The sequence below is a fragment of the Chiloscyllium punctatum genome, chromosome 40 (genome assembly GCF_047496795.1).
Source record: "Chiloscyllium punctatum isolate Juve2018m chromosome 40, sChiPun1.3, whole genome shotgun sequence".
In the NCBI taxonomy this organism is placed as follows: domain Eukaryota; kingdom Metazoa; phylum Chordata; class Chondrichthyes; order Orectolobiformes; family Hemiscylliidae; genus Chiloscyllium; species Chiloscyllium punctatum.
This window is the reverse complement of record NC_092778.1, coordinates 18,465,361-18,490,617: the sequence shown is the minus strand read 5'-3', so window position 1 is coordinate 18,490,617 and position 25,257 is coordinate 18,465,361. Positions and strand designations below refer to the sequence as shown.

The 25,257-nt window shown below is 43.6% G+C and overlaps 1 protein-coding gene across 2 annotated transcripts in view; it reads right to left on the bottom strand.

Moving 5' to 3' along the window:
• gsg1l (gsg1-like) overlaps window positions 1-25,257 on the bottom strand; it is a 249,586-nt gene that overhangs the window by 20,953 nt on the left and 203,376 nt on the right. For both annotated transcript variants that reach the window (XM_072559405.1, XM_072559406.1), the window contains one exon: window positions 13,749-13,860. In XM_072559405.1, the coding sequence (XP_072415506.1) occupies window positions 13,749-13,860 (112 nt within the window). The remainder of the gene's footprint in view (window positions 1-13,748; window positions 13,861-25,257) is intronic.

Sequence of the window (25,257 nt, the reverse complement as noted above, 5' to 3'; positions counted from 1 at the left end):
AGCTGGCAAATTGTCCCTCCTGCTCCCTCTGCAGTTTCTCAACACTCCCATTCCTCCCACAGTAACTGTAAAGCAGAATATATTTATCTAAAATGCATGAAACTTGTTAAGATTAATTAATTAATAGAGAGGCTTGCGTACACTCAGACAATAAACATAAAAATCAAAGCCTGCTAATGTTTCAGTGAAAGACAGGGGTAACAGGTGCTATGTTTAAACAAAACGAGTAAGTCAGATGCCAAATTGTAAGGAGTAAAATCAGTTGGGATTAAAACAGTTCAGAAAGTATTAATATTGGAGACCAAATTAAACTTCATACGATCTGAAAATGTCGTGCAGCCTTCATTGAGGCTTGAAGGAGTCTACCTCAAAATGCCAGTGGGGTCAGACGGCCGAGTGACATTAACACTGGAGGAGGTGACTATTGACTACAATGGACACAAATCCCAATCTTCCCAAAGGGAATCATGGATAGGCAATAAATACTCGCCAGTGATGTCCACATCCCCTGAAATGGCAAGTACTGTGCAGGCACGAGCCCTATAGCTGGAGAATTGATCACTTGGCCTGTGGAGAGTAGTGAAAGTGAGAGTCAGAATGGTGCCGCCAGAGGACAGTGAGGCAGTCAGTGGACGGAACTGTGATCTGGGCTGCAGGCTGGGGGTATTAATGGGATATTAGTGTTGTCATTGGTATAAGGGAAGACAGTATGGTTTTTGTGAGATGTTGGGGGAGCACTGCTGCCTCTCACATGAAGTCAATAGGATCTTTAGCACTCACAATGACTGGCCACAGTATACCTTTGTGTGAGGTATACTGTGGAGCAGCAGGCAGTTCAGACTTCCCACCATTACTCAATCTACAGAGCTGATGATGTTTTCAAGCTTTGCTGCTTTAATGTTAATTAGGGTCATGCATCGGACTTACAACTCTGTTCATTCACGGGATGAGGGTGTCCATCCCTAATTGCCCAGAGGGCAATTACATATTGCTGTGGGTCTGGAGTCACATGTAGGCCAGACCAGGTAAGGATGGCAGTTTCCTTCCCTGAAGGCCATTAGTGAACCAGATGGGGTTTTCCAACAATCAGACAATGGATTCATTGTCATCATTAGACTCTTCATTCCACATTTTTGTTGAATGCAAATCCCACCATTTGCCGTTGCCGGATTCAAACCCAGGGCCCCAGGACATTTCCTGGGATCTCTGGATTAACAGCCCAGCAATAATACCACTAGGCCATTTCCTCCCCTTAAACATGTATATGATTTGTTCCCTTTCAGTGGAATTGGCTGGATCTTACACTTTATTTCCCCCAACATTCTACATCCATTGAATGGTTAAACTCAAAGCAATGGGTTTGATGTACGCAGTTTTAGTTTGAATGGTCCTTATCAAAATTTAGAATCTGCCTCTAATCTGAGTAACTGAAATTTAGAATGATTTTAAAAACTGCATTAAGGCCAGTTCAAAATTAAACCACAGTTCTTCCACTCCCCGAGACATGCTTACGAGAAGACAATTTTAATTTCATTGATTTAATTGCAAAATGATTTAATTGCATGGAGCAGGTCTCGAAACATGAAGAAAACGTATTGGAATTCTGTCTCATAAATTCATAGAATAATGTTTGCAATTGGCTGTCTCCTGGTAAACATGAGGAGCTGACGCTAGTATAAGTACCAAATGTTTGTCTTCTTCAGGAATCATTGATGTAGGCTACTCTGGGAGCAAAGAGCGATGGAAATCAAACAGGAAGCTCCCTGCTATTGCTGTGGTCAATTAAAGCAATCACATGCAATGTTAAAAAAATGCCATGTAAACAATATGTTTAGGATAAATAATTGTCTTGAGTTTCTGAGTGGAGGAAGGAATGCTGGGAAACGGCAATGGAATATGTGTGTATTTCAATTCCTGTTAAATTCAAACAGTACAGAAAACAAGGTATCTAAATATTAAGAAGTCAAACATAAATTTTGTTTTACTTTAAAGTCACGGATATAAAATGCGCACTCATCAAATCTTCAAAGGACAGTTATTTTCAATTAGATTGGTTGCCTTATTGGAAATGGTGATGCGTACGAATCTATTAAAATACCGACAAAGCACCACATTCTTCATGTTCTTATTCCAAGTGCTTCCAGACCTTTTGCAGAGCGTATTCTGCTCATGTTCCCTTTGATTTGCATTGCACACTGCTACCTATTCCTTTCCTCTAATAAAACACTTACTCTAATTGATTTAGAGTTCTGTTTAACAATGGTACTTATTGCCAGTGGCTCTGGCTAGCTATTTGCATTCCATTTGTGACCGTTTGACAAATATATGGTTCTACGTGTCTTTGGTCCCCAGTTTGGCTGTCTGATGTAACTGGAGCCAAGATTTATACAGTTACATTTTCTTTGTCAAGTAAAATGCCATGGCTTACGAAGTGCTTAGTTATTCCTCATTAGAAGTGACTAGTGGGGTCCCACAAGAATCTATTCACTATACTGTAGTGATTAATGATTTATATAGTGCAATAGAAAGTCATATATCCACGTTTGCTGATGGCACAAAGATTGGTAGTGTAGTAAGTATGTGGAAAGCAGCACAAAATTACTAAGGCACTTTGATAGATTAATAGTGTAGATGAAACAGTGGCAGATGGATTTCAGTGCAGGTAAGTGTGAAGTAATCTATTTAGGACTGAAAAGAAGCATTGGTCCTTATACTTCTAAAATGGTTGGAAATTGGGAACAGTGGAGGCCCTTAGATACTTAGAAGGCTATGAACACAGACAAGTCCGACAACAAAGTTCAGAATGGTACAGAGACAGAGTTTTGCTACACTATACAAAGTCTTGATCAGGCTTCATAGAGTCATACAGCACAGAAACAGACTCTTTAGTCCAACTAGTCCACGCTGAACATAATCCCAAACTAAACTAGTCTCACCTGCCTGTGCTTGGCCTGTATCCATCCAAATACTTCTTATTCATGTACTTAACCAAAAGTGTTTTGAACATTATAACTGCACCCACATTCACTACTTCCACACACTAACCAAGCTCTGTGGGAACAAAAATGCCCCTCATGTTTTTTTTAATATCTCTCTCCTCTCACTTTAAAAATATGCCCTCTAGTCATGAAATCCCCCACCCTAGGAAAAAGACATCTGCAATTCACCTTATCTGCACCCACCATGATTTTGTAAACCTCTACAAGGTCACCCCTCAATCTCCTACATAGGTTTACAGTGTTCAGTCCTGGGTATTCCACTTTTGACTGGACATCTTATGTTTGGATGTAATACAACAGGGATTCTCCAGAATGGTACCAAGGCTCTTTTATAAGGAGAGATTACAGAAAGTTGACTCTTGTTCCACAGAATATAAAAGACTAAGGGCTGCATTGATTGTGGTGTTTAGGTCCGTTCAGCAGATGCGGACATGGTCTGAGGTCAGGTCATTTAGAGTGAAGTTGGAAAACATTTGTACTCACAAAAGGATCTTGCAGGGAAATGCAATAAATGTCAGCTCAGTTAAAAATATCGAACTGAGACTGACATACAGCAACTTTGTTTTGACTGGCACCTTATCAACTGGCAGCCTTGATAAACCGGGAAAAATTATTTACCTCAGATTCTACAGACGACTGCGTTGTCTGAGTATGTATGCTGTAAATAAAGTATAACAATGATGTGTGTACCCCCTGCATCACATCTCCATTACTTATTATGTGTTTTTACATTAATTTTAGGAGATGTTTTGATGTTTTTACATGGACTTTTTGAGGAATGTTGATGTCTCGAAGCTTTGTATGGTTAGAGTTTATTGTGGTTTTGTAGACCTCTTGATTAAAGTCAGAGATTGTATAGCACAGAAACAGACCCTTTGGACCAACTACTCCATGCCGACCAGATATCCTAATTCAGTCTAGTTGCATTTGCCAGTGTTTAGCCCATTTCCCTCTAAACCCTTCCTATTCATATACCCATCTAGATGCCTTTTAAATGTTGTAGTTGTACCAGCCTCCAGCACTTCGGCTGGCAGCTCATGCCATACACACAACCACCCTCTGCATGAAAAGGTTGCCCCTTGGAACCCTTTTAAACCTTTTCCCTTTCACTTTAAATTTATGCCCTCTAGCTTTGGACTCCCCCACTCCAGGAAAATGACCTTGGCTATTTACCTTATCCATGCTCTTCATGATTTTATAAATGTCTATGTGGTCACCCCTCAGTCTCCAATGCTCCAGGGAAAATAGCCGCAGACTATTCAACCTTTCCTTATAGCTCAAACCCTCCAACTTGGCAACATCTCTGTAAATATTTTCTATACCCTTTCATGTTTCACAACATCCTTTCGATAAGATGGAGACCAGAATTACACACAATATTCCAAAAATGACCTAACCAATGTCCTGTACAGCCACAACATGATGTCCCAACTCCTCTACTCACTGCTCTGTCCAATAAAGGAGAGCTTACCAAATGCCTTCTTCACTATCCTATCTACCTGCGACACCCCTTTCAAGGAGCTATGAACCTGCACTCCAAGGACCTCTTTGTTCAACAACACTCCCCAGGACCTTACCATTAAGTGTCTGGAACATTTGCGAAACACTCCTGGTCCCATAGGTGCCGGGAAATAAAATGTTTTCTGAATTATTTGTTAGACAAGGTTGTCAAAGGACACAGATCCAAAAGGCGCCAGGACAGAATAAAGGTACAGACCAGCCATTGAAATAACTCAAGGGACTGAAAGCCCTCCGACTCTTCTTATGGCCCATTTAGTCCAGAGAATAATGCTAAATTGCCCGTCGTCTTAGGTGAAGGGGTAAATGTAGGGGAATGGGTCTGGGTGGGTTGCGCTTCGGTGGGTCGGTATGGATTTGTTGGGCCGAAGGGCCTGTTTCCACACTGTAAGTAATGTAATCTAAACAGACAAAGGGAGAGCACAGCTCAAAAATGAATGTCTCAAGATGTCGTGGCGGGTCTCGGCCCGGTCTCTCGGCGGCTCTTGGTGATATCTCGGTTCGGCGTGCGAGTGGGTCATGCCTGGACACGTTCCATTAGTACCAGGGAGGTGGAAGTCGCCTAGAGACCAGGCCCAGACCCACCACGAGCTGCAAGAAACCAGGTGGACACCTGCCATTGGAGGGGAGTGGGGGGGGGGGCGTTGGCATTATGAAGACTCACAAGAGATAAAGGAAAAAAGAGGAAGAAAAAAGAAGGAAACGAGAATTACCAGATGGAGTGGAAGAGCTCTGGCTGAGCGTCCTACTCCGCTGCCATCTTGGATCTGTGCCACTGTTGCAGAGGTAAAGGAAGTGATGTGTGAGCTGTGATGTGATAAGAGGGTTGGTTATTGTGGAATGCTGGGGTGAGACAGAATGCAGAATCACATTGACCTTTCCCATCCTGGTTAGGTGAGTTAAATTTCTCCCTGTACAGAATACAGAAGCATCGCCTTACATTTCTGGAGCCGCCCTCCTGGGCCATTGTCGGAGACAGGTTCTTTGTCTCAGCCTCAGCTTTCTTGCTGCTGCTGTTTGGAAGAATACCTCTTTCTAATTCCAAAATGGTGGCGGAATAGGACCCTACAGCTGGAGTTTTTGTCTGCTCTTTCAGCTTCTTTTCCTTTCTCTTTTTTCTTTGTTTTGTGGTTTGGGTTACTTTCTCCTCCTTTCTTCTTGGCGAAGTCCTGAACTCCCAACCTCAGCCCTCACTCAGATTCCTGGCCTCAACTTGAAGCCGACATGATTGTCTCTCAGCCCAGTGTGGTGGCATCTCAGCCTGGTGTGGTGGTCTGTTAGCCCAGCGTGTTGATCTCTCAGTCTGGCATGGTAGTCTATCAGCCCAATGTGGTGGCTTCTCAACCGAGTGTGGTGGTCGCTCAGCCTGGAGCAGTGGTCTCTCAGCCCAATGTAGTGGCTTCTCAGCCCGGTCTGGTGGTGTCCCAGCCTGGCATGATGGTCTCTCAGCTTGACATGGTGGTCTCTCAGCCAGGGTCTCAGCCTGGTGTGTGGTAGTCTCTCAGCCTGGAGTTATGGTCTCTGAGCCTGGCATGGTGGTTTCTCAGCTTGGCGTGGTGGTCTCTCAGTCAGTCTCTCAGCCTGAAGTTATGGTCTCTCTGCCTGGCATGGTGGTCTGTTGGCAGCTCAGTGTGATACCAAATCCAGCAATAACGTTGTAACATTATTGGGAGAAATTGCACAAGCATCTCGCTGAACCTTCTGGATTTCAAATGCATTCTGCTCTCCCCAAACCTCCACTTCAAACATTCCTCGGAATTACTTTCGGTGCCGTTAACTCCCATTTCTCCACAGTTTTTACCTGACCTGCTGTGCATTTCCAGCACCGTTTTGCTTTCGCTGTTGGAAAGATAATCATGACATTCATTTCTCTAAGTAATTTAAAGACATTTTGAAGAACAGCTGAAACAGTCCACACCATCTCATCAGATTTTCTAGCATCTTGACATGGTGAACCAGGACTTTAAGAAAGGTAAGAAAATACTGTGTCCTAACTGCTCCCTTTCTGTTTTATGGCTGGGATTTAAACTAATAATTTGGGTGCTAGCCCATACTAGTTTCACCAATTGGTGCTAAGTTACTGTTCAAACTTGCATTATAACATTTACAAGCTTCAATAAGCTTCTTCTACATGCGATCTCTGCTATACTGTGGAATAGTGCTGCGGCTAATAAATCCTTCTTTAACTATGAGTATCTCATCCTGATGAAGTTATGAGCACTCAAATGCATTATTAACAAACTCTCTTGAATCATGGTAGTATTTTCCTACCTCTGGACCAGAAGGCCCCAGGCTGAAGTCCCACCTCCTCCTGAGGCGTGTAATAACACGTCTAAACAGGTTGATTAGTAAAGTAGGTTAAATAAAAAACATGTATTATTAAGGGACCTCTTATGGCACATGTTAGTATCCCTACGCCTGGACCAAGTGGCCTAGATTCATCCCTCCTATTCCAGAGGGGTGTAATAACATCTCTGAGCAAGTTGATTAGAAAAGTAGGTTAAATAAGCACTATTTATTGCTTATCATCGGTGCCCTTTTGTGGCACAGTGGTTGTGTCCCATGCCTGAACTGAGAGGCCTGGTTTCATGTCCCAATTGCCTCAGAAGTGTGTAATAACATATCTGAACAGGCTGATTAGAAAAATACATTCAATAAAAAAAGCAGCATTAAGGGGCCTTCTTGTGGCACAGCATCAGTATCCCAAACCCGTTCCCTCCCTGACTCCTTTGTTTGGTCCACATTCCCTGCCAACCCCCTCTCCACTCCTGCCACCTTCCCCTGCCACCATAAGAGGTGCAAAACCTATGCCCACACCTCCCCCCTCATCTCTGTCCTAGGCCCCAAAGGATCATTTAACATCTGGCAGAGATTCACTTGCATATCCTTTGCTCTTGATGTGGTCTCCTCCACATTGGAGAGACCAAGCGCAAACTCATGGAATGGTTCAGGGAACATCTCTGGTCCACACGCACCAACCAATCCCACCTTCCTGTAGCCATCCATTTCAACTCCCCTTCCCACTCTCCCTATGACATTCATATTCTGGGCCTCCCCCACCTCCGACACACTGTCTCCCACAAATGGAGGAGGAACAGCTCATCTTCCACCTCAGGAGCCTACAACCACACTGCATGAATATTGAATTCACCAGTTTCCAAATCTTCCCTCCCCCATCTCCTGTCTACCCCATTCCAGATCCAACTCTCTGACTTGCTTCCACTCTCTTGACCTGACCTAGCTGCCCATCTTCCTTCCCACCTATCCGCTCCACGTTCCCCTCCGACCTATCACCATCACCTCCTACCTTCACCCACCTATCACCATCCCATCTACCGTCACTTCGTCCCACCCCCTTCCATCTATTTATTCCTCAACCCTTTTCCCTCTCCACAGTCCTGATGAAGGGTCAAGACCAAAACGTCGATTCTCCTGCTTCTCAGATGCTGCCTGACTTGCTGTGCTTTTACCAGCGCCATGCTTTATCGACTCTCCCTACCCCTGGACTAAGAAGCCTGGGTTCAAGTCTCATCTATTCCAGAGGTATGTAACAACATCTCAGAACACTTCCATTAAAAAAATAGGTTAAATAAACAATTTGAGATGTGTTATTATTCCGAGGTTTGGGTAGGGGTTTCCTTGTCAGGCCAGTCCTGACAAGAGCTGCATTAGGGATCAAAAAAGACCCAGATAAATTCCTGACCTTTATTTTCGATTTTCCTGTGGGCTAGGTGAAGCTTTGGACCTTCATGATGTCAGCTCGGTCTTAGCCCCGCTGCATGCAGAACCACACACTTCCCCATCTAACCCCCCAACTCTGACTAATAATACCCTCCAGCCCCCTCCTCCCCCCATCCCTGACCTCCCATTCTCTCCAGTGCAGCTGTCACTCCCAGAGGATGATGAGAGAGATTTCCTCTCACTCTGGAGGTAGATCTAGCTGAAATAAAAACAGGAAGTGCAAGAGAAACTCAGCAGAAACTGAGAAGTGTTTTGATCTTTCATTCTGAAGAAGAGGCATATCGAAGTTGAAACATTAACTCTCTCCACTGATGCTGTCAGACCTGCTGAGGTTCTCCGTCACTTCCTCTTTTTATTTCAAATTTCTAGTATCTGCCTGTATTTCACTGTTAAGTGAAAGAGCAGGCAATGGCCTAGTGGACTGTTAATCCGCAGAGAAAATGATGACTCCCCACATTCCTGATGAAGAGTTTCAGCTCGAAACTTCAGCTCTCCTGCTCCTCGGATGCCGCCTGACTGGCTGTGCTTTTCCAGGGCCACACTGTTCAACTGTTAATCCAGAGATCCCGATAGTGTTCTGGGGACCAGGGTTCGAATTCAATTAAAAACAAGATCTGGAATGAAGAGTCTATGATGACTATGAATCCATTGTCGATTGTGGGAAAAAACCCATCTGGTTCACTAATGTCCTTTAGGGAAGGAAACTATCATCTTTACCTGGTCTGGTCTGCATGTGACTCCAGACCCACCGCAATGTGATTGACTCTTAACCATTGCCTCACCAGCAATGTCCTCATCCCGTGAACGAATAAAGAAAACAAAACCTGGATCTAGCTGAGCTCGGAAAAGATTTTGGGAGAACTCTTCCAAATCAAAACTGACCATGAGGATTAGCTGGTTCCCCCATGTACTCAGACACCACAGACCTGTCCCAGATTTCAAGTCAATAACTCTCTGATTCATTTCCCATGTTATTGACCATGCTTGTAACCAAAGTATTATCTTTGACAATTTGTCACAAAAAAACCCCACAATTCTCCAAAGTGTTTCTGTTTTCTGCTCAGATACCTGAACTGAATGATAACATATTTAAATGACTGGAGGAGGCAGTTTCTATCCTAGACAGCTCTGATATTTTAGTTCCTGTACAGGTCCTGCACTTGTACATTGCCTGACATCAGGAAGCTAAGATGGGGAAAGTGCATGGGTGAATGTTGGGTGTGGAAAAGTTAGTGAGAGACATATCAGCAGGAGAAGTAATAAAAATTTGATGATGTAGACTCATCTGATTCCTTTACATAATTTGAGAAAATGGTAAAAGAGGGGGTGGTGTGGCACTGTTAGTCAAGTACAGTATTACGGTTGCAGAAAGGGTGTTTGAGGACTCGTCTACTGAGGTCGTATGAGCTGAGATTAGAAACAAGAAAGGAGAGGGTCACCCTGTTGGGAGGTTTCTATAGGCCTCCAAATAGTTCTGGACATGTAGAGGAAAGGATAGCAAAGATGATCCTCGATAGGAGCGAGAGTGACGGGGTAGTTGTTATGGGGACTTTAACTTTCCAAATATTGACGGGGAATACTATAATTCAAATACTTTAGATGGGTCAGTTTTTGTCCAATGTGTGCAGGAGGGTTTCCAGACACAGTATGTAGATAGGCCAATAGGAGGCAAGGCCACATTGGATTTGGTACTGGGTAATGAACCTGGCCAGGTGTTAGGTTTAGAGGTAGGTGAGCATTTTGGTGTAGTGACCACAATTTGGTTATGTTTACTTTGGTGATAGAAAGGGATAGGTGTATACCACAGGGCAAAAGTTATAGTCAAGAGTGTAGTGCTTGAAAAGCACAGCAGGTCAGGCAGTATCTGAGGAGCAGGAGAATCAACGTTTCAGGCATAATCCCTTCATCAGGAGTTATAGCAAAAGTTATAGCTGGGAGAAAGGCAATTACAATGTGATTAGGCAATATTTAGCCTGCATAGGATGGGGAAGGAAACTGCAGGGGATGGGCACAACTGAAAAGTGGAGCTTATTCAAGGAACAGTATGTACCTGTCAGGCAGGGAGGAAATGGTCAAGTGAGGGAGCCATGGTTTACTAAAAAAAGTTGAATCTCTTGTCAAGAGGAAGAGGCAGGCTCATGTTAGGATGAGACATGAAGGCTCAATTAGGGAAGTTGTGAGTTACAAGTTAGCCAGGAAAGACTGAAAGAAAGAGCTAAGAAGGACGGGACATGACAAGTTGTTGGCGGATAGGATCAAGAAAAACCTTAAGGCTTTCTATCGACTAGAGTAAGATTAGGGCCAATCAAGCATAATAGTGGGAAGTTGTGTGTGGAGTCAGATGAGATGGGGAAGTGCTAAATGAATACTTTTCATTAGCATTCACACTAGAAAAAGGCATTGTGGTCGGGGGGAATACTGAGCTACAGGCTGCTAGACGAGATGAGATTGAGGTGCATAAGGAGGAAGTGTTAGCAATTCTGAAAAGTGTAAAAATAGATAAGTCCCCTGGGCCAGATGGGATTTATCCTAGGATTCTCTGGGAGGCCAGGGAGGAGATTGTCAAGCTTTTGGATTTGATCTTTATGCTGTCATTGTCTACAGGAATAGTGCCAGAGACTGGCGGATAGCAAATGTTGTTCCCTTGTTCAAGAAGGGGAGTAGAGACAACCCTGGTAATTATAGACCTGTGAACCTTTCTTTAGCTGTGGGTAAAGTGCTGGAAAGGGTTATAAGAGGAAGGATTTATAATCATCTAGAGAGGAATAAGTTGATTAGAGATAGGCAACATGGTTTTGTGAAGGGTAGGTCATGCCTCACAAACCTCAGTGAGTTCTTTGAGAAGGTGGCCATACAGGTGAATGAGGGCAAAGCCATTGATGTGGTGTATATGAATTTCAGTAAGGCCTTTGATAAGGTTCTCCATGGTAGGCTATTGCACAAAATATGGAGGCATGGGATTGAGGGTGATTTAGCGGTTTCGATCAGAAATTAGTTGGCTGAAAGAAGACAGAGGATGGTGGTTGATGGGAAATATTCATCCTGGTGTGCAGTTACTAGTGCTGTCCTGCAAGGATCTGTATTGGGTCCACTGATGTTTATTATTTTCATAAATGACTTGGATGAGGGCATAGATGGATGGGTTAGTAAATTTGTGGATGACACTAAGGTCGGTAGAGTTGTGGATAGTGATGAGGGATGCTGCAGGTTACAGAGAGACATAGATAAGCACAGAGCTGGGCTGAGAGGTGGCAAATGGAGTTTAATGCGGAAAAGTGGGAGGTGATTCACTTTAGAAGAAATAACAGGAATGCAGAGTACTTGGCTAATGGTAAGATTCTTGATAGTGTGGATGAGCAGAGAGATCTCGGTGTCCAGGTGCATAAATCCTTGAAAGTTGCCACCCAGGTTGATAGGGTTGTTAAGAAGGCATACAGTGTGTTAGCTTTTATTGGTAGAGGAATTGAGTTTCGAAACCGTGAGACCATGCTGCAGCTGTACAAAACTCTGGTGTGGCCACACTTGGAGTATTGTGTACAGTTCTGGTCACTGCATTATAGGAAGGATGTGGAAGCTTTGGAAAGGATTCAGAGGAGATTTACTAGGATGTTGCCTGGTATGGAAGGAAGGTCTTACGAGGAAAGGCTGAGGGACTTGAGGCTGTTTTTGTTAGAGAAGGAAGGTTGAGAGGTGACTTAATTGAGACATACAAGATAATCAGAGGGTTAGATAGGATGGACAGGGAGAGCCGTTTTCCTCAGATAGTGATGGCAGCACAAGAGAACATAGCTTTAAATTGAGGGAAGATAGATATAGGACAGATGTCAGAGGTAGTTTCTTTACTCAGAGAGTAGTAGGTGCATGGAATGCACTGCCTGCAACAATAGTAGACTCGCCAACTTTAAGGGGATTTACATGGTCATTGGATAGACATATGGATGAGAATGGAATAGTGTAGGTTAAATGCAGTTCAGATTGGTTTCACAAGTTGGCGCAACATCAAGGGCCGAAGGGCCTGTATTGCGCTGTAGTGTTCTATGTTCTATGTTCTAATATGCTGAAGCAGATGTTTGGCATTGTGGCTCAGTGGTTAGCACTGTTGCCTCACAGCACAAGGGACCAAAGTTTGATTCCAGACTCAGGTGACTATCAGTGTGAAGTTTGCATATTCTCCCTGTGTCTGCATGGGTTTGCTCTGGTTTCCTCCTTCAGGTCCAAAGATGTGCAGGTTAGGTGGATTGGCCAGGCTAAATTGTGCAAGCAAGGTGGGTTAGTCATAGAAATCAAGTGCAAGAGTAGGCCTTTGAGCCTGCACCACCTTTCAATATGATCATGCAATCTCAGTATCCCACTTTCCATACCCTTGATCCCTTTAGCTGCAAGGGCCATATCCAGCTCCCTCATGACACTATCTAACAGACTGGTGCCAATAACTTTCTGTGGTAAATTGGGTCTGCATGAGATGAGGTGCAGATTTGATGGGCTGACTGGCCTCTTTCTACACTGTAGGCTTTCTATAACTCTACTTAAAAAAGGGGAAAAGTTCTGTGCCGAAGTATAATTTGTCTACACAAATGACATTTAGTTAATGTTGCTTTCAGTTTCCATTTTACAGTAAAGTCTTAAACATTAATTTTTTCTCTCTCGTTCTTTCACTTATTCACTGGAAGTTTGGATATTTTAAGTGTTTTGATCTTTACGGAGATTCTAACATTGCAAAGGATAGGTGAATTTATAGGGATAGTGCAGTGAGGGTGTTGGGATAGTCTGCAAACTCATCGGGCTGAAATGGCCTCTACCTGCACTGTAGGCACTTGATGAAGCCCCCTAATGTAGATTTGGAAAATTCTTTCAGAGAATGGCTTCCCAAGTTCCATTTGCTGAAATTGGAGATTACTTGAGACATGTCAGTTAAGAAAATAATGCCCTCTATTTTTCTATATGTATAAATCCTTCCTTAATCATCTCCACACCATTAGCACTGCTGCCTCACAGTGCCAGAGACCCCGGGTTCAATTCCTGCTTCAGGCGACTGACTGTGTGGAGTTTGCATATTCTCCCCATGTTTGCGTGGGTTTCCTCTGGGTGCTCCAGTTTCCTCCCACAGTCCAAAAATGTGCAGGTCAGGTTAATTGGCCACTCTAAATTGCCCGTGTTAGGTGCAGGGGTCAAAATGTAGGGGAATGGGTCTGGGTGGGTTGGTGTGGACTTGTTGGGCCGAAGGGCCTGTTTCCACACTGTAAGTAATCTAATCTAAAAAGTAACCTAAATTAATTAGCTGACATTACATTGCCTGACTGCAGTAGCAGACCCTACTTCAATCTCAACACTGAGTAATCAAAGGAGCAACATGCAAAGGACAGGTCAAATAAAAGTCAACACCCGTCGTTAAAACTGAGAAGCAGTTGTAATTCACATCCTGAAAAATGTTTCGGTCACCAGAGGCATGCATGTCTTCACGTGATATTGAAAAGATGTGAAACCTCATACCAGAACGACCAGCCGTAATCCCAGGAATGTGGTCTCCAGTCCTCGGGTCCAAGACTGACTGTCACCTGGAACACCTGAGTGTACATCACATGAGCCACCATTCCGAGCAGACCTGGAGAGAGAGAAATACAAAGCGCACGCTTGTGAAGTCAACTAAAAAGCATTTTGTAAAACATTGGGGAAGATTTTTGTGCATTGACAATGAAAGCTTGAAGGATGGTAATGTTAGTCTTGCCACCAGCATTGAGCACAAAATAACTGAAACCCTGTACCATGCATATAATCCCCTCAGAGCCTACTTTACGTCAGTCAAAGCATCAAGCCGGGTTACACAGTGATAATGCTACAGAATTAGTCATCCAAGGACCTAGGCTCATGACAGAATCCCACTGCAGCAATTGCTGGAATTTCAAATTCACTCATAGATATTTCTGGAATTTAAAGGTGGCCTCAGTAATGGTGACCATTAAATATTACCGGTAGCTGTAAAATCTCATTAACATTCTTCAGGAAGGAAATCAGGTCTGACCTACATATGACTCCAGACCCATTTCTGATTTCCTTCTCAAATAATCAATCAATCCATTCATGTGTATCAAACTGCTACAGAGATGTCAGTTATGAATAAACTTTGATGGATCATGTGGGATTAACCTTATCATATGAAATGATAAAGATACACCTTTCTACATCCAACTTACTATCAGATGCCGATCTTGGGGCAAACTTGGGAGAGCTGTAACCCCAACTCATTAAAGAGCCACCTCATCGACATTCATTCACTGTATCGTACCTCATAGCCAATATTCCAGACACCAGCATCTCCATCACTGGGTCTTTCCTTGTCAGTGAGACAGGACGTACTCAACAGAGTTGGTGGCATGTTGGTATACAGTCATGAGGGTGTTGCACAAGAAACCCTCAACATTGACTCCGGATCCCATGGATTCTCACGGCTGCAGGTCAAACATGGTTAAGGAAACCTCCCGATGATTACCACCCACTGACAAAACCCACCTCACTCATCCCCTCGGCTGACGAATCAATACTATCCCATGAGGAAACACAGAGAGTGACATAGAATGTTCCTTGGGTGGGGGAATCTGAATAGCCATCAGCAGTAGCACCACAGCTCAGTTGCACCAGGACTGTCTGAGCTGGACATCAGGACGAGTGTGGAGCTGGCGGTAGCTTTAGAGGGAAGCTACAAGAGGAACAAAAACCTTCTTCACCTCATTCGCACTAATCTAGCTGTCATAGTTGCATCTGTCTGCTGGACAGGAGAGATGTGCCATTCTCACATTTAGGATGACTGCCCTCCCCATTACCGCCATGCTAAATAGGACAGGTACAAACGGAACTAAACACCCAAACTGTTCACCATCAGCAGCAGGCATTGCTTGGCATCAGCTCACCTCATTGTCTGGCTTAATTCTCAGCCCGCCATTACCGTCAAGCTAGGAGAGCAGCACCTACCTCTAAGCTGCATTGGTGCACACGTGTGAACCATTCCAAGGTTCCGCTCACAGTGATTGGTAGTGGCACGTTGATTGCGGCATGTACTTCCGGTTCTGGGAGTTACTACACACACCAGAGTCAGAGGCCTGTGCTGCTATAAGTAAGTTAGAGGGAATGCTGGTGCAATGAAGGCGGGCATTCTAAGAGCTGCACTTGGAACACCTAAAGCCCTGGCTATCTGAGTATCTTCTCAAGGGGACCAGCAGTTTTTTCCACAAGCCTCTTTGCAATATTTGCAATTTTAAACATCTGCAAAGTGAAAGGGCAGAGTGATGAATAGGGGAAAAAGCAACATACTGTGGAATGTTGGAAAACTGAAGGAAGACAGAAAATGCTGGGAAGACTCCACAGGTCTGGCAGCCTCTGTGGAGAGAGAACTAACATTTTAAATCAATGACCCATGATCAGAATTGGGAAATGTTTGAAGTGTAATAGGGTCTAAGCAATGCATGGGTGAGGCAAAAGAGCAGAAGGGAAAATCTTTGACAGAGCGAAATACAGATTAGATTAAATGACAAAGCAGTTAATTGTGTAGAATTGAAGGGAAAGGCAGTTACAAAATAAGTTATGGATCAAGAGTAGGTATGAATAAGAAAGTCAATGTGGAGAAGCTGAAACAATGTTATATTCTTGATGATTTGAATGAATGTGGCTTCGAATTGCCAAATGTGCCCTGTCCACAAAAAAGCATAACATATCCACCTAAGTCTACTCTCAGTCATCAGCAAGGTGTACTCAACAGAGCTATCAAGAGTCACTTTCTCCACAATCATCATTCACTCATTGCCTAACAACTGTTGACCTTATTCTTTACTCAGGGAGTAGTAAGGGTATGAAAAATGTGTTGCTGGAAAAGCGCAGCAGGTCAGGCAGCATCAAAGGAGCAGGAGAATCGACGTCGATTCTCCTGCTCCTTTGATGCTGTCTGACCTGCTGCGCTTTTCCAGCAACACATTTTTCAGCTCTGATCTCCAGCATCTGCAGTCCTCACTTTCTCCTAGTAGTAAGGGTATGGAATGCTTTGCCTGCATCGGTAGTAGATTCGCCAAGTTTAAGTGCATTTAAGTCGTCATTGGACAGGCAAATGGACGCACATGGAAGAGTGTAGGTGGGATGGGCTTCAGATTAGTATGACAGGGCAGCGCAACATCGAGGGCCAAAGGGCCTGTACTGCGCTGTACTGTTCTATGTTCTATGTTATTCCAAATATAGATAAAGGAATTGAACTCCAGAGTTGAGGTGAGAATGACTGCCCGTGACATCAATACAGAATTTCACTGAATATGACATCAAGAAGCCAGGGCTATCTGGAGAATGCTTGTGGTTGTTGGAGGTCAGCCATCTCAGCTCTCGGACATCTCTGTAGGAGTTCCTCAGGGTGGGGTCCTGGGCCCAACCATCTCCAGGTGCTTCATCAATGCCCTTCCCTCCATCACAAGGTCAGAAGCCAGGGGTGTTTGCACAATGTTCAGCACCATACACAACTCCTCAGATTCTGAAGCAGTCGTGAGGATAGAAAGATTTGACAGAATGTGCCTTTTCTTTCAGCAACGTTCAAGTTATAAGAAGTGAAATCCAGTTGGTGGTGCCATCGTTTGTGTTTGGTAAATTTAGTTATTTTTTCAGATTACGGTGTTTGCAATAGTATGTTTGAATAATATTGGCACCCTCAATACCTTTTACTTCCAGTAAGGAAACAGCCTTCAGTTCAATTCTACAATAAGCAGTACGCTCGTCTGTGCAGCAGTGCAGCCCAGCAGAAACTGAGGTTGGCTCTGTCTATGTGGTCCACCCCTGACAGAGGCTGAGATTCATGCTGAACATTCACCAAAACACCTCCTTGCTCTTTTTTTTCTGAAAGCTGCTCTGAATGCTTTGAGCCCCTGTAGCACAGAGGTCTGACTTGACATTTTTCTCAATGGCGAAGAAATGTAATACACTCCAGGTAACTGCTTTGCAGTCCATAGGCTTGACCCTGAGTTTCCTGTTAATCTAATTCAACTTTCTCTCACTCTGTCCTTGACCACCTGCAGTGTTCCAACAAAGCTCAACACAAGCTTAAGAATATCCAACTGGGCACTTTCGAGTCGACATTGAATTCAACATTTACAGACCATTACCTCTGCTCTATTGTGGTTCCTTTTACTCTGCTGTTTGCTATCTTTTTCTATCTTGTCTCATTCCCCTTTATCCTATCCTTCCTAAAGGCAACTATTCATGACTTTGTTATGCATACCTACTGTTGATTCATAACTTATTTTGTAACCGCCTTTCCCTTCAATTCTACACAATTAACTGCTTTGTCATTTAATCTAATCTGTATTTCGCCCTGTCAAAGATTTTCCCTTCTGCTCTTTTGCCTCACCCATGCATTGTTTAGACCCTATTACATTTCAAACCTTTCCCAATTCTGATCATGGGTCATTAATTTGAAATGTTAGTTCTCTCTCCACAGAGGCTGCCAGACCTGTGGAGTCTTCCCAGCATTTTCTGTTTTCCTTCAGTTTTCCAACATCGCACAGTATTTTGCTTTTTCCCCTATTCACTCTGCTATTATAAAGAGGGTTGGGAAGAAAACTGCTGGTCCCCTTGAGAAGGTATTCCTGTCTTGACAGTGAAGCCATGACACCAGATCAGTGAAAGCATACTGCATATTATGCAGCTATAAGATGTAAATTCTTGAAATCTTTTGGGACTGAGCATCTAGTTGACTTGTTAACTCTCCAAACTTGTTATGTAAAAAACAAACCACTTTTAGCGTGGGCGAAATGTTACACAAAACACTTTTCATTGATTTGAAAGTTAGATTGACATTTGCTCTTAATGAATGCACAAAATAAATTTTGAGAGAGGACAGATTCAGGAATTATATTGTAGTTCTGAAGAAGTCATACTGGACTCGGGAAGTTAACTCTGATACCCTCTTCGTTCCCTAATTCATGTGTCTTCCTTCTTTTCTCATTTGAGGTTTCAAATTGTGCTGTAATATAAAGTGTAATTTCAATGTAACTTGTACATTTGGTGATATTAGGGGTAAAGTTTAAACATAATGGGCTGCATCTAACTTCCCTTTGGCTAAGTTCAATTTGCATTGAGTATTTTAAAAGAGGAATTTTCACTGTGAGACTGGGTAGGATACTGTTCGGAGGGTTGATGCAAACTCAATGGGCTGAACGGCCTCTTTCTGCACTCAAGGGGTTCTATGATTTGAATAGAGGCTGAGGTTTGCCCTGACAAGCAAATTCTCGCACCAGGGTCAAAGACTAATTTATGTTCCATGATATTCTGCTGCAGCCAGCTATCGAGAGAAAGTAAGGACTGCAGAGAGTCAAAGTTGAATAGCGTGGGGCTGCAAAAGCTCAGCAGGTCAGGCAGCATCCGAGGAGCAGGCAAGTTGACGTTTCAGTCTTAAGCCCCTCATCAGGGTATACGCACCCAGCTCCCATCTGGTGGATATCAATCACATCCTGTCTGAATTAATGTTCCCGGTGCAGATCAGTGCAGTCGTGGGCAAGGGTAGCTTCATCCTACCCAATGTCCTCATTCTCCTCCTTAGCACATGCCCGGACCCTGACTTGACACCACCCCTTCAGGGTCCAACAACTTGTTTTACCCTCAGAAACCAAAGCCCGTCTTTCCCCTCTGCCTGAGCGCTGCCAACTTCTGGTTCTCCCAGTTCCTCAGCGGTCAGTACATCACCTCATTGCCTGCTCCAACTGGGTGGAGTCTAGTTGGCCAGGATGACACATTATCCTCTGTCTGTCTGGGCTCCCAGGTCAGTGCAAGCAGCGGAACCACATCCTTAGCAGCCCCCAGCGTCCACCCCATCCATGGCCCTGTTCGAAACTTAGAGCATTGAGCTCCATCTGAACTCTGCACCAATCGTTGAACCCCCACAGTGTGGAAGCAGGCCATTCAGCCCAGTGTGTCCAGACCGACCCTCCGACAAGCATCCCACCCAAAACCACACACCCACCCTATTCCTGTAAGCCAGCATTTCCCATGGCTAACCCACTTAGCCTGCATACCCCTGGACACAATTGGCTTGAATAGGGTGAACAAAGTCTTTTCCCTGGGGTGGGGGAGTTTAAAACTAGAGGGCAAAGGTTTAAGGTGAGAGGGGAAAGGTTTGAAAGAGACCTAAGGGGCAACCTTTTCACATGGATGGTGACGCATATATGAAATGAGCTACAAGAGGACGTGTGGAGGCTGGTACCATTGCAACATTTACAAGGCATCTGGATGGGTATTTGAACAGGAAGGGTTTAGATGGATATTGGCCAAATGTTGGCAAATGGGACGAGATTAACTTAGGATATCTGGTCAGCATGGACAATTTAGACTGAAGGGTCTGTTTCTATGCTATACATCACTGTGCCTCTAATTTAGCATGGCCAATCTACCCTAAGCTGCATATCTTTGGACTGTGGGAGGAAACCGGAGCACCTGGAGGAAACCCACACAGTCAATCACCCAAGGCTGGAATCGAACCCAGGTCTGTGGCGCTGTGTGGTAGCAGTGCAAACCACTGAGCCACCAAATCGTGGGGAGGGCAGTGACTGCACAATGGTATCATGAGTTGTGTTCACAGTGGGCACCTCTTATCGTGAGTACTCAGCCGACCGAGTGAAGTTAATCTCCACATTAAGACTGTGAAATATTTAACAAGCCCGGTTACCATCCACAATGACATTTGTAAAACGATTGGCCCGGACTTTCCAATGGCTGGGTAGTCACTTCTGCAGGATTGATGGGAGTTGTGGAGTTGAACACTGGGATCCTCTGGAATCCCTGATGTCGCAGGAACCAAGGCCATTTCCTGGGAAATTGAAAATTTGGATTCCCCTTTGCCGGGAACCTTCCAAAAGTCTCCATTTAAAGCAGAGAATTCAGAGTGCTCTGCTGGAGTTAAGCAAATAATTACCAGGAAGGCTTAGATATTGTGAAACACGGACTGACTCCTGTACAGCTAGACTAACTTGTAAATTAACTTCACAAGTGTTTCAGTGCAGAGGGATCTGGGTGGCCTTGTACATGAAGCACAGAAAACTAGTATGTAGGTACAGCAGGTAATAAGGAGGGCATAGGGAATTTTGGCATTTATTGATAGAGGGATAGAGAATAAAAGTGGGGAAGTGTTGCTGCGACTGTATGAGGTGTTAGTGAGACCACACCTGGAGTACTGCAGACAATCTTGAGTCTTTTACTTGATGGGGCATGTAGTTGTAACGGAGACAAAGGAGGTTCACTAGATTGATTCCAGAGATGAGATGCTTGCATTATGAACAGGCATTGAGTAGTTCAGGCCTATATTCTCTGGAGGAGATCCACTTGAGGTGTATAAGATGCAAAAGGGATTGACAAAGTAGACGTAGAGAGGATGTTTCCTCACGTGGACAATCTAGAATGAGAGGTCACGGTTTTACAATACGACATTGCAGATTAAAAAAAAAACACAGATGAGGAGAAATAACTTCTCTCAAAGGGTCAAGGGTTTGTGGAATTCACTATCCCAGAGTGCAGTGGATGCTGGGACATAAATTTAAGGAGCAGTGAGACAGATTTTTACTTAGTAGCAGCTTAAAGGAAAATGGGCAGGAAAATGGAATTGAGTCCAAGATGAGGTCAACCATGATTTTATCAAATAGAGGATCAGACTTGAGAGGCTGAATTGCCTGTTCCTACTCCTAGTTCCTATCTTGTTATGTTATCACTGACAAGACCAACATTTATTGGCCATCCTTAATTGCCCAGAGGACAGTTAAGAGCCAACCACATTGCTGTGGGTCTGGAGTCACATGTAGGGCCTGACCAGGTAAAGATGGCAGTTTCCTTCCCTAAAGGACATTAATAATCTAGATGGGTTTTTCTCGACAATCGGCAACAGTTTCCTGGTCATCATTAGACACATAATTTTATTGCATTCAACCTCCATCTTCTGCCATGGGGATTTGAACTGGAGTCTCCAGAACATTACTTGACTTATTGGATTAATAGTCTAGCAACCAGGCCATTGCCTCCCATGATGTGCTGCTCCGTGTAAAAATGTGAAGCTCTTCCTTTCCATTAAAGTGGCGAGACAAACAAGAGTGTTGGAAAATCAGACCTGGCACTGTTGAATACAGTTAGGTGTTTGCATCAAAATAATTCTTCAACTTACATGAACTCAGGAAACTAACAAATGAGTTGCCTGTCAGTTATAGAGCTCGGTATGTACTATGCAATATTTACTTTCATTTTTATACAGAGGATTTCATTAGAAACATCTGAAACACCTTTGAGGTAAGTTGTGAATTTGAGGATAAGTGGGAGTTTTGCTTGCCATCAATATCCTTACAAACCTAGAGGGACAAACCTTCTTTTATCTCACTGTGCATTTCAAGACAGAACATTACAAGCATTGTACAATGAACTTCCAATTGTTACCATCAGCTGGAAGTCTCATCCAAACCACTCTTTCAGAGAAATTCCGAACGATGGGATCCATTATTTCCTTTGGTGTTTCTGCCTTTCTGACAATATTCAGGCATTTCAAATCGAAATTTGCTCCATCTCTTTCACCTCCCCTGCACTCTGGGAGTACGATTTGTGCTGTACTCTTCCAGACATAAGTTTAGTTTTCTTTTATTCATGTAAAAGGCAAAGTGAAGCCATTGTAGGTCAATCTTTTTGCAACAGCGCAAGATTATAGCAAAATAAATTGAAGCACTTGTTCATTCTACTTTTTTTTATGCACTGTTGCAAAAACTGTACTGTTTTGGAAAGCAAATTACTTTATTATCAAAATAACAGCAAATATAAAGATGTTCCTTATTTTTTGTTTGTAAATACGATAAGCAACTTTAACCGGGGACAGATTTGCATGGAAATCTAATAGATTTTATCTGAGTCACACCTCTCATCCCTTGCAAATATACATGTACTGTTACGGTCTTGCAAAGGCAGCATCTTGCTGGCTCAGTGCTGAAAAGCAATGACTGAGGAAGGGTCACTCAACTCAAAACGTTAACTCTGATTTCCCTGTGCCATGGTTGCCAGACGTGCTGAGCTTCTCCAGCAAATTTCTGCTTCTGTTTCTGATTTACAGCGTCTGCAGTTTTTCTCACCATGAAGTTGCTTTTAAACAGGTGTAAGCTACATCACTGTCAAACAATCATGTTTGTCGTCATTTTGATTATGTTAACAGTGCGATAATTGATAATGATTTCCAAACAACATTTCTGACACCGAAAGCCATTACAAATACAGATTCCTTTTTCACCTCTGATTAAGTCAAGATTTAAAATGATGTGCAAACAAAGCAAGTGTGATGTGAGTGAAATCTTTATATCTCACAGCGAGGGCCAGGAAGGCACTGACAGATGTGGATGGAGGTTGATCCAATTGGCTCATTCAAGAGCGCACTGGATGGTTATTTGGATAGAAATGGTATGCAAGCATATGGGAAAAGGCAGGCAGTTGTGCTTGGAAATAGATCTGATGTAACTTCAATAGGCTGAATTGCTTCCTCTTGCACTATAACAATTCTGTGATTCAATTGTTGGTTGAGATTTCAAAATATTGAATATTAAAATTAGAAATTAAATATATATCTATAAATAAATTGTTCTGCTATAACACCCATCTTGTCAACACAAATTCACTGTAACGCAATTGATGAATGGGGGTTGTTGTTTCTGAAACACAAACTTTAAAAAACATGTTACATCGCCAACGCTTTAAGTGCTGTTTCGAAAGCATGATTTTTCTATAATGCGGGGTTATTCAAGAATGCAACCATCACGGTATAGAAGAGCTAACTGCGTAGTACTTTACAATTTCTCTTCTTTGCTAGCTCTTAATCCACGAGGAGAAAGTGAGGACTGCAGATGCTGGAGATCAGAGCTGAAAATGTGTTGCTGGAAAAGCGCAGCAGGTCAGGCAGCATCCAAGGAACAGGAGAATCGACGTCGATTCTCCTGTTCCTTGGATGCTGCCTGACCTGCTGCGCTTTTCCAGCAACACATTTTTAGCTCTTAATCCAGTCATTTCTCCCCCCCCCCCCTTAATCCAGTCATTTCTCCCCCCACCCCCTGCATCTGATTGGACCTCGTTTCCCACTCCTTGCACTGTGAGTTCCACAATCTTACACACATGTGAGATTGGAGACACACATTTGACTCACAGTCGTTCATGGCTCCTTTTCCCTTACAATGACTTTATCAGTATACTTGTCCCAGCAACTTGACAACAAAAAAGTAATCCTGAACAAGGCTCAATGTCAAATGCCATTAGAATTACTATTATAACAAAATAAAGCCGAAATTGAAAAGCATTTCTGGATGTGTTTATCGAGAGAGAGCAGTCTGGTAATCATTAGTGCACTTTACCATTAGCTTTTAAAGTCTGCAATTTATATGTATTTGCCAAAGGCTTTGCTGAGACTGAGATTGGGGAGTATATTTCTTAGTTTGTACTTAAGCATGTAAAACTTTTCATAGAATCCTACAGCACGGAAGCAGACCCTTTGGTCCAACCAGTCCATGCCGACCATAATCTTAAAGTGAACTAGTCCCACCTGCCTGCACTTGGCTCAAGTCCATCCCAACATTCCTATTCATGTACTTATCTAAATGCCGTTTAAACGTTGTAACTGTACCCGTACCCACCACTTCCTCTGGAAGTTCATGCCCCACATGAACCACTCTCTGTGTAAAAAAGTTGCCCCCACATGTCTTTTAAATCTTTCTCCTCTCACCTTAAAAATATGCCTGCGATCCCAAAATCATAGTGAAAAGATCTCTGCCATTCGCCTTATCTATAAAGCTCATGATTTTATACGTCTCTATAAGGTCGCCCCTATCCTCCAGTGAAAGAAGTCCCAGCCTATCCAATCTCTCCTTAACATTCAAACCCTCTTTTCTTTGGTGATTACTGAAGGTGGTTGATCTTCAAAGGGTCACGAATAGAAGAACTACAACTGAGCTTGGCACCTTGAGCCAAGGAATGAAGCATCCAGGGTTTTTGCCCAGACTTAGTATTCGCTGCTTGGATAGCTAGACATTGTTGATTTTGATATTCTTAACTTGCTGCTTCACTGCTGTCCATGGCTATTATTGAATCATAGAATCCCTATTGTAGATGCTATAATAGCCATGGACAGCAGTGAAGAGATGACTATATAGAGGTGTGGAAGCAGGCCATTCAGTCCATCAATTCCATACTAACCCTCCGAAGAGCATCCTATCCAGACCCACTCCCCTACCCTATCTCTGTCGCCCTGCAGCTCCCGTGGCTCACCCACCTAGCCTGCCCATCCCTGGACACTATGGCCAATCCACCCTAACTTGCACATCTTCGGAAAAGGGAATGACCCATATTCTGACCTGAACAAACTGGTATTTTAATACTGTCAGAAATTAAACATCCAGCACAAATGAAGCATTCAACATAGAGTGAGGTAGCTAGTTCTTTGGAAGGATTAGCTTTCTTTGATAACTTTGGGGAATGGAACCTTGACATACTTTTCAGACTCACTATCAGCGTCAGTGGTTAGCATTGCTGCCTCACAACGCCAGGGACCTGGGTTCGATTCCAGCCTTGGGTGGCTGCCTGTGCGGGGTTTGCACATTCTCACTGAGTCTGTGTGAAGATGTGCAGGTTAGGCGAATTGGCTATGCTAAATTGCCCATAGTGTTCAGGGATGTATGGGTTAGGTGCATTAGTCAAGGAAAATGTAGAGTAACGGGGTAGGGGAATGGTCCTGGGTGGGTTACTCTTCGGAGAGTCAGTGTGGACCTGTTGGGCCAAACGGCCTGTTTCCTCACTGTAGGGATTCTATAATCACACTATTCTACAGCCACTGTCAGTGCGGTGCAGAGTGAAGTTTCCTCCCTGTTGCTGCAATATCCAGTGAGCACTCCTTTATGAATTGGGTTTAACCCCAATCACTCATCTGTTCTTGCCGAATAGGACAGCGCCTTTATTTTGTGTCACAGTTGTGTTGCATTCT